This window comes from Pogonomyrmex barbatus, unplaced genomic scaffold, assembly GCF_055798465.1.
Source record: "Pogonomyrmex barbatus isolate J1 unplaced genomic scaffold, ASM5579846v1 scaffold2, whole genome shotgun sequence".
Classification (NCBI taxonomy): Eukaryota; Metazoa; Arthropoda; class Insecta; order Hymenoptera; family Formicidae; genus Pogonomyrmex; species Pogonomyrmex barbatus.
The window spans coordinates 16944898-16958898 of record NW_028297116.1 but is presented as its reverse complement, the minus strand read 5'-3'; the positions used below and the strand labels follow the sequence as shown (position 1 = coordinate 16958898).

The window sequence follows — 14001 nt, the reverse complement described above, 5'->3', positions numbered from 1 at the left end:
GCGCGCGAACACACGCGTTCTGTAATTGCACTTTATTGCGCGTTACGATTAAAATTAGAGAGCGATCAAGAAATTCTCGTACGAAAACAGTATCTCGCCGTAACAATATCTCTCGGCGCCGCTGCCAGGAAAGATTACACCTCGACTGACCGCCATGTGCGCACGGCGCGGTAACTGATTTAAAACGTAATAATTTCAAGGAGCTGTAACGGATGCAAAAGGAGAAAACGTGAGCGTAGCATCGCGCGGAATTACGAACGGCGAATTGCGGATGGGATTTCTCCCGTGCTTTCCGGTAATGCGGCCGTACGCTCAAACGATCATTGCCGAGTAATAGGCTGCTGTCCTAGGATAATTTATCCTTTTATCGATTGCTAGGTGTTAATTATAGTCCCCACAATTAAAATCAGCTTGTTTTCAATCTCAAGAGCTCTCATATATCATAAAGATGCCACTTTGCATGTACATAATCTCGATAGCCGCGTTCAAAGGTGTATACAAAAATGTGTAGGATTCTAAACGTTTTTCTGAAGATTACTGAAAAGGAAACGCTTCGGATTACATACGATACATTACGTTTACATATCACACTTTGTGGCGCGAAGCGTAATACATTCTCGAAAGGTCCGCCTCCCGCACTTCGGTCGCTCTTCTCGCGGGAGTGCAGGTCAGAGTGCAACGATTTTCCATAAAACAGATTGCACGAGATTCCGGGAGCCTCGCGTGGTGCGGTAGCCTATACCATGTATGTGTATGGTTCTCTTCTATCCTGCGATTGTATGCAGCAAAGCAGCGAAGCAGTCGCAACGACGGCGGCGGCGGCGGCGACGTTGCATCGGACGCGCCGGGTCGGCCGAGTTGCGGCGAATGGGGATAATGATCGACGGAAGTGTTCGTGCTAAAATATGCAGATCCGGCTAAAATTACCGGAGAAGTACCACCTAGCCGACTCGACCGACCGGTGGCCGGGAAGGAGGCGAGACTATTGGTGTGCGGAGTGTGCTCGCGGCTCGGCCTCGGATCGACTCGGCTCGGCTCTGCTCAACGTATGCAACTATGCACGTCGCTGGAGCGTGGGCGATGGTCGATGGCGATGATGATTATTTCTCGAGGTGTCTTCGTTTATTGCCCAGGGTAGACATAGAAATCTCCACCGCGAACGAAGGAAGTTTAATAGCTCTGCGAGTCAGATACGTGCGTGAGAATTTCTATTTTTATATAAATTATTTTTCGGTTTGCATAGTTTTCTTCTTTGATTTTTTGATAATTCTATTATGCGCTTCACAAAGATGCGATATAATGACAGTTGTAAGTCACGTTCAAATATATTTGGACAATTGAAATTGTCCGAAACCACATGGAAAGAATGGTGAAATATCTTTGGCTGAAATATCTAAAAATTTGACCAGATATAAATCTGAAAATAATTTTTTGGGGTCATCAAAATTATTATGTAGAATTCTTACGAAAATATCACAAATTTTTAAATATCACATTTTTTTATATTCTAGCAACCAATTTTAATTATCCTACATAATTATTTTGATGGTCCAACAAAATTATTTTTATATTTGTATTTGCTCGAATTTTTAGATCTTTCAGCAAAATATTTCTTTCCATGCAGCATCTGTATTAGAAACATATTATTTAAAAAAAAATTTAAAGTTAGAACGATGTACATAAAAATGCTTTTAATCACACGCGGAAAGCCATAAAATTAATTATTTTACCGCGACTTATAAAGTGCGATGTGCGCACACCGGATGAATTACGTTTACGATTTGTTTATACGTTACGTATAAAATTAGCATACTCGATTACGGTCTAATTAAGAATAGTCTCATTATATTCCAGTCGGTACGTAGGAAACGTTAATTTGAACGGTAGAAGCAGGAACGTCGCCAGCGTCTTACGTATGCATAGTGGCTTGTCACAGAAACCAATTAACTTCTTTACAAGGAATGACCATTACCTCAGAATGCGTTAAAATGACCGGTGAGAGCAAGGAAATCGCAATGTCAACGGTAAAACCGACGATTGCTTAACAAGCACCGCGGCGATTTCCCAAGATTTAACAGCGATTATAGTAACCGGAAGAGGTTTGCAAAGAAATTTAATGAATCGTCCTAATCCGCCACTATCACTTATAAGTATCCTCTCAAAGAAGTTAAGAAAAAAAAAAACTTTCGAAAGCATGTATCATTTATTGGAATTTTTTAGTAGGAACTAAATTTCCCCTCCGATACTAAAGTAATGTTCTTTCGTTTGTGGTTACGCTCCATGTAATTTACATCGAGATTCAATTACATGTAAGCTTCTAAAGAGTGACTGACTGCGGCTGTCGTCGAATAACTTGCTAGTGTTGTCAACGGTCGATTGGCAAGAACGAGAGATTTTTACTTAACAAATCTCTCTTTTTCTATCTCTTTTTCTCTTTATCAATAAAGAAAACGCAACAATTTATCGCGACGCCGTAATCGCGAATCGCGCTCGTAAATAATACACATTCCGCCGCAGAGATTTTTTTTTCGCAATCGTACAATGCTCTTGTGTTTAAACACGATTGCGAAAAAAAGTCTCTGCGGCAGTCGAATCTCGTGGTTTATTTACTCGCGTTACAAAACATATGTGTAACAAAAAGTAAACGAAAAGCGTATACGCCTACTCTAATCTGTTAACAAGTATCCAAGGACAGTGTTGTATTTACGATAATTTATTGTGCTGATACTCAGATATTATGTGTTTCCTCTGAAATACACATGTGTGCGATATCAGGTCATTACAGATAATCAAAAAGGAACGCGGCTCAACAAGAAAAATTTTCCATAAAAACGGACGTTTAATGTGAGCGAATTCTCTTAGCGTAGAAACGGAAGCACAGAGATAAGTATACTCTGTATCTAAAAGCTTATTAAGTCTTCAACTTGTCGTCGCAATCGTATCGTATACGATGTTTATAAAATGACATGTAAAATGACGCTTTACTTCTTTTTCTTCTTCGCGGGAAATGGAAATTACATGTTCTCGTAGATAGACTGGATTACAGTAGTATGCTGGATTACAAGAGTATAACTGTGCGACTGAAATAATACTTCTAAAACGAGCTCTTGGATATAGAATAATTTTTTACGAATACGCTAAAGCTGCAAAACTAATATTGCGTTGGTATAACATATGCGAGAATAGCGGAGAACGCAATCCGCCCTCTCGGTAGGGGATGACAGTTGGAAATTGTCGCGTTGAAATAGGCCTTTTCGGTCGACGGGAGAAGCGCGGCATGATGGATGGCCGTAGACGCTTTTATCAGTCGTTTAAGCGCGATCGTGTCTCGATTGCCGACGAGCGCGAATGGACCGGCATTCACGATTTCGCAACGCGCGCGGATATTGTTTGTCAATGAGATATCCTGAAATGTTCCCAGAGAGTATACCTTCGCAATGATCATCCGTCACCGACGAGGCGCGTCTCGCGCGTGATCGAAATCACGACGACTCGAACGTGCGAATACCGAGACTCAGGCCGTGGATCGCATGGTCGATAATATGGGGGGGGGGGAAGAGGGGGAGAGGATAATTATGCGTCTCTCTAAAAGCGATGCGATCTCCTGAAAGAAATTATGAGGCCGTGAAAATTTCTAATACCGCGTCACGTCTGAGTTTTCTGACGATGGAAAAGTTTCACTCCAAAACCATAGAAACTCTATAAAATTCAAATTTCATCAAATTTCACCAAAACTCCAGTAGTGAAAAAAAGAAGATAAAATAGATCGTTTACTTATAAGAACTGAGATGTTGAAATGTTATTTTATAAATTTAATTTTCTATCAAATCTCCGAATAATCTTTACATTGCGAATTGCATTTAACACATCCAAATCTCGAAGCCTTCACTTCGATCGAAAGTAAGTCATGCCGTCTCGCTCGTGAGCGCTCGCGTGCCCCAACCGAATACTTAACGATTTCTAAGAATACGTGCTCCGGAAACGATATGCGGATACACCTGATTAATGCGCGACATAACCAGCCATAAGTGCATGTCATTAACGATCGTTCATTTTTCATCGGGGTATCCGCGCGCAGGGACGCGTGTGCCCGCGTCGGGCCGATGTCGGTGTACTCGCACATTCCCGACGAGAGATCGGGGACTAACTCGTTGTGTTCGAATATCGAAACACCCTGTGTACACACATTAACCGGCCGATATATACGAAGGTCTTTAGTCGACTCGAGCGGGAATAATAATTTCGAGTGCTCCTCTCGGAGATAGATAGGAACACGAAGACGGGCATATAGACCCCGAAACGTTTAAACGAAGACAGAGGCGATGAACCGAAAAGAGAAAGAATAAGAGAAAACGGGAGGAGAGGCGAGAGAGAAAGAGAGAGAGAGAGAGAGAGAGAGAGAGAGAGAGAGAGAGAGAGAGGTTTGAGATATACGTTACAGGTGAGAGCGCGAGTATCGCGTGCTGCAAACGAGCCGGCAGCTGCCCGCTTCTGGCTACATGGTCCCAGGTATTAATATGCGACTGACCGAGTGGGACCGATGCTTTTGCTGTTAGAGTAAACCGCTGGGCCAGGCGTATTACGTCACGTCAGCCGTGCACAGCCGCGACCGATCGTAGGGCCCGATCGCGTCCTTTCGCCTTTTCCCGTGCGCCCTGCGCTACGCGTCAATCTACCGCATCGCTGAATTGTTAAATTACAGTTTACATTACGCACGCCTGTACGTTCTACACGATAAAAAAAAAAAAAAAAAAAAAATAAAAGAGATGGACGACGGTCGCATGAATACCGTATCATACGTCTAAACTGATATAATTTACCGCGTTCCCCCTTTCGGATGATTATTTTTAATCGACTTATGCACGAGTAGCGTGAGGCGCTCCTCCGCACGATGAAGGAACGAGGAATTAAATGATTTTATTTATTTTATGTCGAGAGTCGTTACTTCATGAATATCGGTCTTACACGCGAGGATTTTGAAAAGCGGCAAGCGGCGACGGCGCATGGAACGTCGGGAGGTTTTGACTGACATGTTACCGTCTACCGCACTAATATTAAACTATCATCGTGGAAGGTTTCCGAACCGCTTCTTTTCGGTTTCTTTAGCTCGTGCTCACGTGCATGTGAGCGATGGGTCACGTGAGAGCCCCGCCGGCGAGTATATGTTGATTTACGCCGATCGTGAGGCTCCCGATATACTTTGTAGTTGAGAAAAGAGGTGTATTAAGCGTGCGAGAGCGCGGGCCCGGTGTTCCCTCTCTCCCGTCATTAGAGTTCCTCAAGAATGAGTGCTTTTTCATTTTCATGCACTGGCAGAAGCCGCCGGCGAGAAGCGGGCCCCGTCGAGTCCCGCGGCAACATCAGACCCTCGTTCGAAGCGAAATGCCTCGGTATTTGTACCTTGATATTACGATAGCTCGCTATACCCCCGTGCACATTTCTCCGAGGTCTTCGCATCGAAAATATAATATCGAGATAAACGTGAAACGACACATCTTTTAAAAAAAAAGAAAAGAACGTTCGTTCTTTAGTTTACGTCGCGTTATTTCGCGACGCGCGGTTAATTACGTGGTCAAATTTTCCGGAGATCCCCCGCGCAATTTGTTCCAGACGCACGTCGTTGAATCACGTTAGGGAAATTACGTTTCCTTCGTATACGGAAAATCCGTCGTTAAGTAAAGACCTCGCTTGTGTACGACACCGCAAAGATGCCGCGTCACGACTTCCTTATCGGGGCCGACCGATAGATCCGGCCAGGTGGCGGCGGCCGGGCACACCGAGGGAAGCGGGCGGAAAAGAAGCGCGGTGAACTGAATTAAAAGAACGACTTGTCGGTTAGTTGACTCTCCGGCTCCATAGTTTTTCTCCCTCCGTGAGAACGCGGAGAGGAGCGAGGAGAGAAGGAGAGAAAAAGCAAGAGACGGAGGGAGCGCGCTCGCTGGCGGCTGAATGCCGAGCAATCTGTTTTCAGCGCGGGATAACTCCCTTCTAGCCCTTCTCCGTTTCTCTTCCCCTGGTCGCTCTCCGGCCTATCTACCTTTCATCCCCCTTTTTCATTCCCCATTGCGGGGTTACGGAGCACGGCTCGGTAACCTCCCATCGACGACGTTTCTCTATCGCCGTCGCCGCCGCTGCCACCGTAGCGGGCGTAAAAAGCACATCCGAATTGAATCATTGCTGAATAAGCGAGAAAGTGGCTGCGCCGGGTGGAAGGAAATCGGGAAGAGCGGCTAACCCCCGAGTGTAGCGAGGGGTCGTTTTCCATCCGACTCATTGGTACACCTCTTCCCTCGTGTCGAACGCGCCGCTCTTCTTCCCTATTTCTCTTCGAGCATCGCAAAGGCACTTTAACCTCTTTTTCACCTCTATTTCTTCTCGCTCCATCACACGGAATTTGGAACGAACTTTCGGAAATTTGTTCTTCCACAAATTGGGAAGCTAACTTTGGAATTATTCAAACGTCGAGGAGACGTTACTTCGAATTTTGATCGCGTGCCTTTGTATTTTTAATATAACGAGAATTATTGTAAGACACTTTACATGTTTCAATTTAGAGAGGTATATGCGCGCAAACGTTGTCATCGCTCGTTTCTCTAATCTCACACGGGGGACTCGTACAAGGTCGTACGATATCTTGCGAAAACTTCTCCAGGAAAATTAGTTACTGCCGGAAGATACTTCGCTTGACAATGGTGCAGCACCCCAAAGTGGTGGAGAGGTTGAACCGCTAACTGTTGCGTCGAAATGCGTGCGATACCCCTCGGCTAATAAAGTAATCTCCCCGAGATGACGAAAGAGAGAAGAATCCACGACGATGCGTATATATGTATACATATATATATATATATATATATATATATATATATATATATTACATATTGTCCTTGGATAAAAGCGGCAGGGTAGTGCTTACGCGTTCGCACACTACTCACTCGCGTTAACGTGCGTCGAGATAAATCCACCCTTATAGCGAAGCGTGTCGGCCGACCGAGGGTCATTCAATTAGGACGAAACCTCCTCCCAAGCGAAAGCCAACTTGCCGTTTATATCAAGAACGAAAACTTTCGGCAAGAAACATCACCTCCAAGGGTGCGCGCTTCGAAAATGAGGCCGTTCGATTTCCATCCCTCTGCGCCTCTTGAGGTCAAAAAAATATACATGGTTGAAAAAGATCACAAAGTGCTTTTGATTGCCAAGAACATAATCTTAATCATTGATTTAATCATTTTTGTTTTGATGATTAATATCCTTAATTGAATAATACACTGTCTGTCTGAAATGATTACAGAAATTGTTAATAATAATAATTTTAGTTAATACAGTTAATAAATGTGAATTGTTAGTATAAATTTTAGTTACAATTTTATGACATTTTCTCCATATAAATATTTCAGCCAAAGGAACAAAGTAACTAAGTACCACTGATGAAGTCACGGTGAGGGTGTGAAAAATATTTTTATTGCGAGTGGCGCCGGCGGCAACCCCTCCCCCCTCCCTCTCTCTCTCTCTCTCTCTCGTTCTCTTGTGACGTGATTCGAGAGCGGCTTTTACGGTCCGCCGAATTTATTCTCGCGTGAGAGGGAGCCGCCGCGGTCTACTGGTGACACAAAAGAAAAGCTTCTCTCGTGCGCTACGTCTATAATCCAGCAATCCTTGTTCTTGACCGCGTGATTACTTCCGTTACGAAACGGCGAGCGCCTTTAAACGTATCGGGCCGTTTCATCGGCCGCGGCGGATCCCCGCCAATATACCGTCGAGACTTGACGGAGCATGGCGGTTGCTCGCGAGAAAAAAGGCATGTCTATAAGTATACCGTTTTTTAATCTCGCCTATACGAAACTCTCTCGCGAATGCTTGATACAATCTTTTCAGCAACAAGTGGTCGATTGTTTCCTTTGCTGCCTCGTGCACTCGGGGGCCTCCGTCGACTCGGACGTTTTCGAATTCCCAGAAGGTTGTCGAAGGACTCGAGGTCTCGCTCTCGGCACTCTGGCGTGGAGAATAGTGCCGAGATTAGGACAACTTGTAATTGATAACGAATCAGGATAACAGGCCGAGATTTAAGTTTTCGATTTTTAATTTCACGGATATCTTGCTTCCTTGTAATTTGTCCAGTTTACACATTTCGTGGAACAATATATATATAAAGCTATTCGTTTAACTCGGCAATCGTCAAACGGAGCCCCTTTCGGAAGTATTAACTTTGAACTTCGAACACAATCATTATTCACACCCCTGCCTAATGTATCGCTGTTGCGGTGATGTATTCGAGATGAGCGACGGGACGGAGAGAAAATACGGGCGCCGACGTGGTCTGTAACCATAACCATTAGGATACCGTGAGTTCGTCGCGCTCGACAGCGACATTGCGCCCTGCACGTGTCCAGTCGATGCGGGACGCACGTGTCACGTGTGCCCGAGGAAGCTCCATTCAGCGCGCTTGTGAGCGACCGGGATCAAACGACGACGACGGCGACGGAGGGGAATGACGTCGGAAGAACATCGCCCTGGATGAAAGTAGGAAGGGTGGCGACAAGTGCTTACACGACAAGTGCGTATCCCGCGTTCGATAAAGTGCGATAAAAGTGGACGGAATGCATGGCCGTGTGAACCTTGCAACGGGTCGCTTCGGAAAAGGCGATGTCGAACGGGATGCACGAGAGAGGGCTAAAACGGATGACACACTTTTCCCCCTTAGAATAGCATAAAGAATTTCTTTCTTCGTCACTTGAATATTATCGTAGAAAAACAGCATATAATATAGCAAATTACAATATAGTACATCATCTTGCATCGCTTAGAATATCGCTAAATTGAATATGAAACGCGATTGTAAACTAATTAATATTAGAAAACACGCGAAAGAAGATAGAGAAAAATATAATTTTCTTAACGTCATATAATGACGTTATAGTAATGAACAGATGTTACATTTTTTTATGATGAGTGTGTTAGATTTTAATAATATATTCCGTACTTGCAGAAAATTATCACGTCATCAGAATAAAATTAACATAAGCATATTTATATATAGAGCGTTTATTATACATGCGTTTGAAATATAATATAATATAATTAATGAGCGCGTGAATTACGTTCATTAATATCAAATTAACGCACATCGTAAGAAAATAAGATAATAGCGGAACAATATAATTATCTCATCTCGTTATATGCAAATAACGTTTTTAGCGCCGCATATCAGTTGCCAAATATAATTTCCCACGCTCATAATTGGCAGTCCTCGAGCGATCGCACGAGTAGTCAGGAACATAAAAAGGGTGTCCGAACAATCGTCGCCATGCATCGAGCGCATTCAGGCATTGGAATTTAGTCGTAACACGCGACTTACATCAATTACACGAGAAGGAGAGGAGGAATGGGAGGAAGACTTATGCCATCTAACTCCCTGCCCACGCGAATTGAAATTCCTTCAAAGTCTCTCGAATACGATGCTTCGCAAATCGTTCATGGCCGCGCGTCTACCGCGCCTCGCCATCGACGTTCCGCTCGTCCGACACGAACGTGCTGGGCACGCCGCATGAATCTATCGCTTTGATTCCTTCGCCCCGAGGTCCGCATCTTTCCTCGCGACTGCCGTAGAACGGGGCAATTCGGAAGCGGGACGCGCAACGCTGTTATCGGCATCGAATCGGCCGAGTTCTCTCACGTACGTGCTCGTCTCGACGGGAGCCCACTCGCTTGATCGCTTCACCTTGGAATTCACGATTTTCGGTGTGAACGGGACCTCGAGTGTTCGGGCGCTACCGAACACCGATGGAATGTCGCGTGCGCGGGAGCCACCGGGGCCCGAGCTTAGCTTGGCTATGCCAATCTACGACTGTCATGGAAGGCTCGTGGAAGAGGATAGGAAAAAGCGAGAGAGAGAGAGAGAGAGAGAAAGAAAGAGAGGAAGATAGGTGGCAGTGAACGTATACGTCGAAGGAATACGAAAGTCGATGGTCGATCAACACTCGAATGCCCGTTCCCTATGTAATAAGACCACTACGTAATAAGACCAGATATTTCTACACGGGCCACAAGCTGGGCCTGGCCGCCCGTCGTGGGAAACTCATACGTGATTCGTGATATCCGCATCGCGAAACCAGAGCTTTCGAGATGAAAGCTCTGAAGCTTTCGCGACGCAGGTGCGATTCGATTAGCAGCCTATATTTCGGCGCGCCGATATTTTTCAGCGCCGCAGCTGGGACGCGCCGTGCGCGCATTTGTCACGTGTTGGACACGATGCGAGGGATGGTCCCCCGCCGTATTTTAATTGGACCGATCGTTTACTTTAATCCTTTTTGGCGCGAAGACGCCATCGCGTTTTCGTGTCCCGTTTTAACGAGACACCGGTCAGAGTCGCCGACCGTGCGCGATCGTGTCGCAGCCAGAAGTACTGCCAGGCGGAAAGCACTCTTGATTATGAGATTAGCGCGACGCGTTTCATGTTCTCCACCGTCCATATTTAATAGTATTTTGAAATAACAACCATTAATTTCTTATTGCTATCTAATTTTGTTGACATGATAGAGTTATATCATCATAACGAAAAGCCAAGTGCTTGTAGTTTCTTTTAGATCTAAAAATGAAAAGGCATTTCCATCGGCAATGGAATCAATTTTAATTTAGAAAACAAAAGGACTTGATGTTTTTATTAAAATGCCATTTTATTAAAATGCCATTAGAAAAGAGAAAGAGAAGAGAGTGTAAATTAATTAAGATATATATCGGTATCAAATTCGAAAATTATATTTTTGTAATGCATTTCGAAGATTTCGAGCAACGAGACTTTCATGAAATACTGGCTGTAAGCGCTACAATGTGCGATATACACCTTATGACAGTTATTATTGTTATTGCGCATGACGGATTATAGTCGATATCGTCGTGTCTCGGAATTCACGCTCGCACACACGCACGCACACATGCGTGGCGGCGGAAGGAAGGATGCCAGGAAGGGCGACCTGTATCGGAGGTGAATCTGAGCTCCCCGATCGGGGCAGCGCAGGTGCAGGTGCCTCTAGAAACCGACGACGAACAAACGGTAGGGACGAGGGGAGGGAGATGCGTAAAGGAAGCAAAGACCGGGGCCCTGCACGCGCCTCTGACGCGCCGATGCCACCGATATCTTCTTCTTAAACTTTCCTATCCGCTCATTCATGCCCAACTAAATGCCTATAATTTTGGATATGATTACAGGGCACCGTAACCAACGCCCCGTGGACTCATGCTGCCTCATCGAGAAAGAGAGAAAGGGAAAGAGCTCGTTATGCAAGGGGGCCCGACGAAATTGAAACGGAACGAGCCTGGATCCCTCGGTTCGTCGATCGTTTGAGGACGGTTCTCTCCCCGCACCAGAACCTTTCGCACAGGTAACATATATACGTAATGACATATAAATCCCTTCCTCCCCCTGCTCCCCCGGATCCCAATCGGACCGATGACAGGTGGTCTTGCGTGATTATTACTAATTTTTTGTAGACTTAAGCAAACAGAGAAATTGCCACGACTATCCAGGTGCTCTCTATATTTCAGCCTGTATATTGTATTGCTGCCGATTGTAATGCGGTTCGACCGTTTCGGATCTTCGTGACAGATTCAATTCAGTGTTCTTAATTACGGTTTCGATATATAGGATGTTCGAAATACAGTTCGCAAATTTAAGAGTGTATCACACACTCGTCTTCACACTCGTCTAACGGAATGACAAAATGCTAAGCGTGATTGCAAAAGAAGAAAACTTCAAAAACCATCTCCGATTCTTGTCTATTCTTGAATTACATGAAGAAAACAATTTTGCTATAAAAACCTAAAAATTTGATCTGATATAGATCTGAAAATAATTTTGTTGGGCCATCAAAATTATTATGATATTTAAATATGATAATAATACTGCAAAAATTTTTGATCGTCTGCAATTTGAAACACAATAATTATGAAAACTCAACAAAATTATTTTCAGATTTATATCTGGCCAAAGATTTAGATTTACCAGCAAAACTATTCTTCTCATATATGTATATTACATTTACTTTTACATTTGAATGATGAAAATATTGGAAAAAATACAAATTTATAGTCATTTGTCTGCTATTAAATCATTAAGCCATACGATCGTGACGATGATAGTCGGAATCCTAAAGATCCTTCATTGAAGTAAATCAAAATGGCGCCCGATAATAATGATGTATTACAACTGACGTGTTAAGTAAGTTAAATTGCGGGGACGATCGCCATGAGCGGCGTAATTAAATATACGTTCCTCGATCCTTGTATGTGACGTACGTGCTGCGATCGTTTTCACGGAATGAAATCAGCGCGCCTCGCCGTATCATTATGATAATGATTTCCACACCGGAATCCCCCACGACGTTGCCGCACGTTTTATTAAAAAGAGCTAGCGGCGTAAATGCGCGCAGCCCTCTGGCCATGCCGGGTAAATGGGTTCTTTAGGACGTTTGCGCCAATAAAACAAGTTCGCGCGTAAAATAACAGACTGTACAAATATCGAAATTGTAGAGGCTCGTGTGCTTAAGTAAAAGAGGGTACGATTATGTACCCTGTTCATATGGAACAGAGAATTTGGCCCAAACTCTCTTCGGTTTAACTCAATGTACGCTTATATTATGCGAATTAATTAACCGCGTATCGCTAAAATAAAAAATCAGAACGAATGTTCATTTATGATGAAGCGTCATCGATTTTCGCATACGACGAATGCTATTTCGATTTCGCTTAAATGAAAAATTTTTTTTGACGTTTTGTCAACCACGCAGTCTTATTTCCAGTCTGACACGTAACGTCGTGTATCAAATTGCAGTAGTTTTATGGAGTAGATATTATATTTCTTTGCTCTTCCCGCGCTTTTCGATCTTGCAAATCCGTTCGACGGATCCTCTTGAGCCCGCGTCTTGCACATTATAAGATGCATTAAAATTACAATTGATTGATGAAAAGAGAAAAAAAAAACTTACCTCTTGATGGTGCATTAAGAAGTCGGGGGCGGACGGTGGCGGGGGTGGATCCGCAGCGGAGACCTCTTGGAGTAGTCCCACGTGCTCCCAACAGTCCTCAGGCATGTCCATGATCAGTCCTTCCTCCGTCCCTTCGCTTTGCGCACAGGTCCTCCCCCGCGCAGAACGGGGTGAGCCAAACTTCCTGTGTCCCCCTCTTTTTATAACACGTCCTCTGAATTTTTCTCGATACACAACCGCGTACGTGCGAGGTACGATCTATCGAGAGGGAAGATTACTATTAGACACAGTCACTTTCAAAAAAATCCAGTCACGTATTCCAGTCACAATGATGATATCGGCGTGACACACCGGACGGCCGGTGCACCACCGCCGGGAAGAGAAAAGAGAAGAAGAAGAGATTCACGTATGTACGTACTACGTAATACACTAACGATTCGCCGACGACGGAGTCGACGTGTCGCGTGACCGCGTTCTCTGACGACAACGACAACGACGGCGGCGACGACGACGGCGGCGGCGTCGAGGACACGACGACGGCCGTCGGTGGTGGTCAGTCGGCGTGGAATGAAGTTCGCCCGCGGGTTAGGTTGGGTTAGCCAGCGAGCGGGAGTTGTGCAGCATCAGAGCGCGCGCGGCGAGAGAGACGAGAGAGGGTCGTTGCCGGTGAGTGAGAGGGGGGAGAGGAGAGTAGAGGGAGCGGGAGATAGAGAAAGAGAAAGCGAGAGAGAGAGAGGAACGAGAGGGTGAAAACGTCGGCGGGTGGGGTGCGGAGAGAGAGAGAGAGAGAGAGAGAGAGAGAGAGAGAGAGAGAGAGAGAGAGAGAGAGAGAGAGAGAGAGAGAGAGAGAGAGAGAGAGAGAGAGAGAGAGAGAGAGAGAGAGAGAGAGAGAGAGAGGGGGGGGGGACGAAAAGAGAGACGGAGAAAGGGAGGGAAAGAGAGAGAGATGAAGAGAGAGAGAGAGGTGTAAGGCGTAAGTCTGCCCTAGTCGCTCGCTTAACCGTGCAGGAGGTGGCGCCAATAT

At 45.0% G+C, this 14001-nt stretch overlaps 1 protein-coding gene across 1 annotated transcript in view; it reads right to left on the bottom strand.

Moving 5' to 3' along the window:
- Positions 1 to 13540, bottom strand: part of LOC105431962 (homeobox protein caupolican) — a 62880-nt gene extending 49340 nt beyond the window's left edge. Inside the window, exons 1-2 of the mRNA XM_089076180.1 lie at positions 13396 to 13540; positions 12978 to 13235 (exon numbers count right to left, since the gene is read on the bottom strand). Coding sequence (XP_088932306.1) covers positions 12978 to 13088 — 111 coding nt within the window. The 5' untranslated portion in view covers positions 13089 to 13235; positions 13396 to 13540. The remainder of the gene's footprint in view (positions 1 to 12977; positions 13236 to 13395) is intronic.
- Between the last annotated feature and the right edge of the window lie 461 nt (positions 13541 to 14001).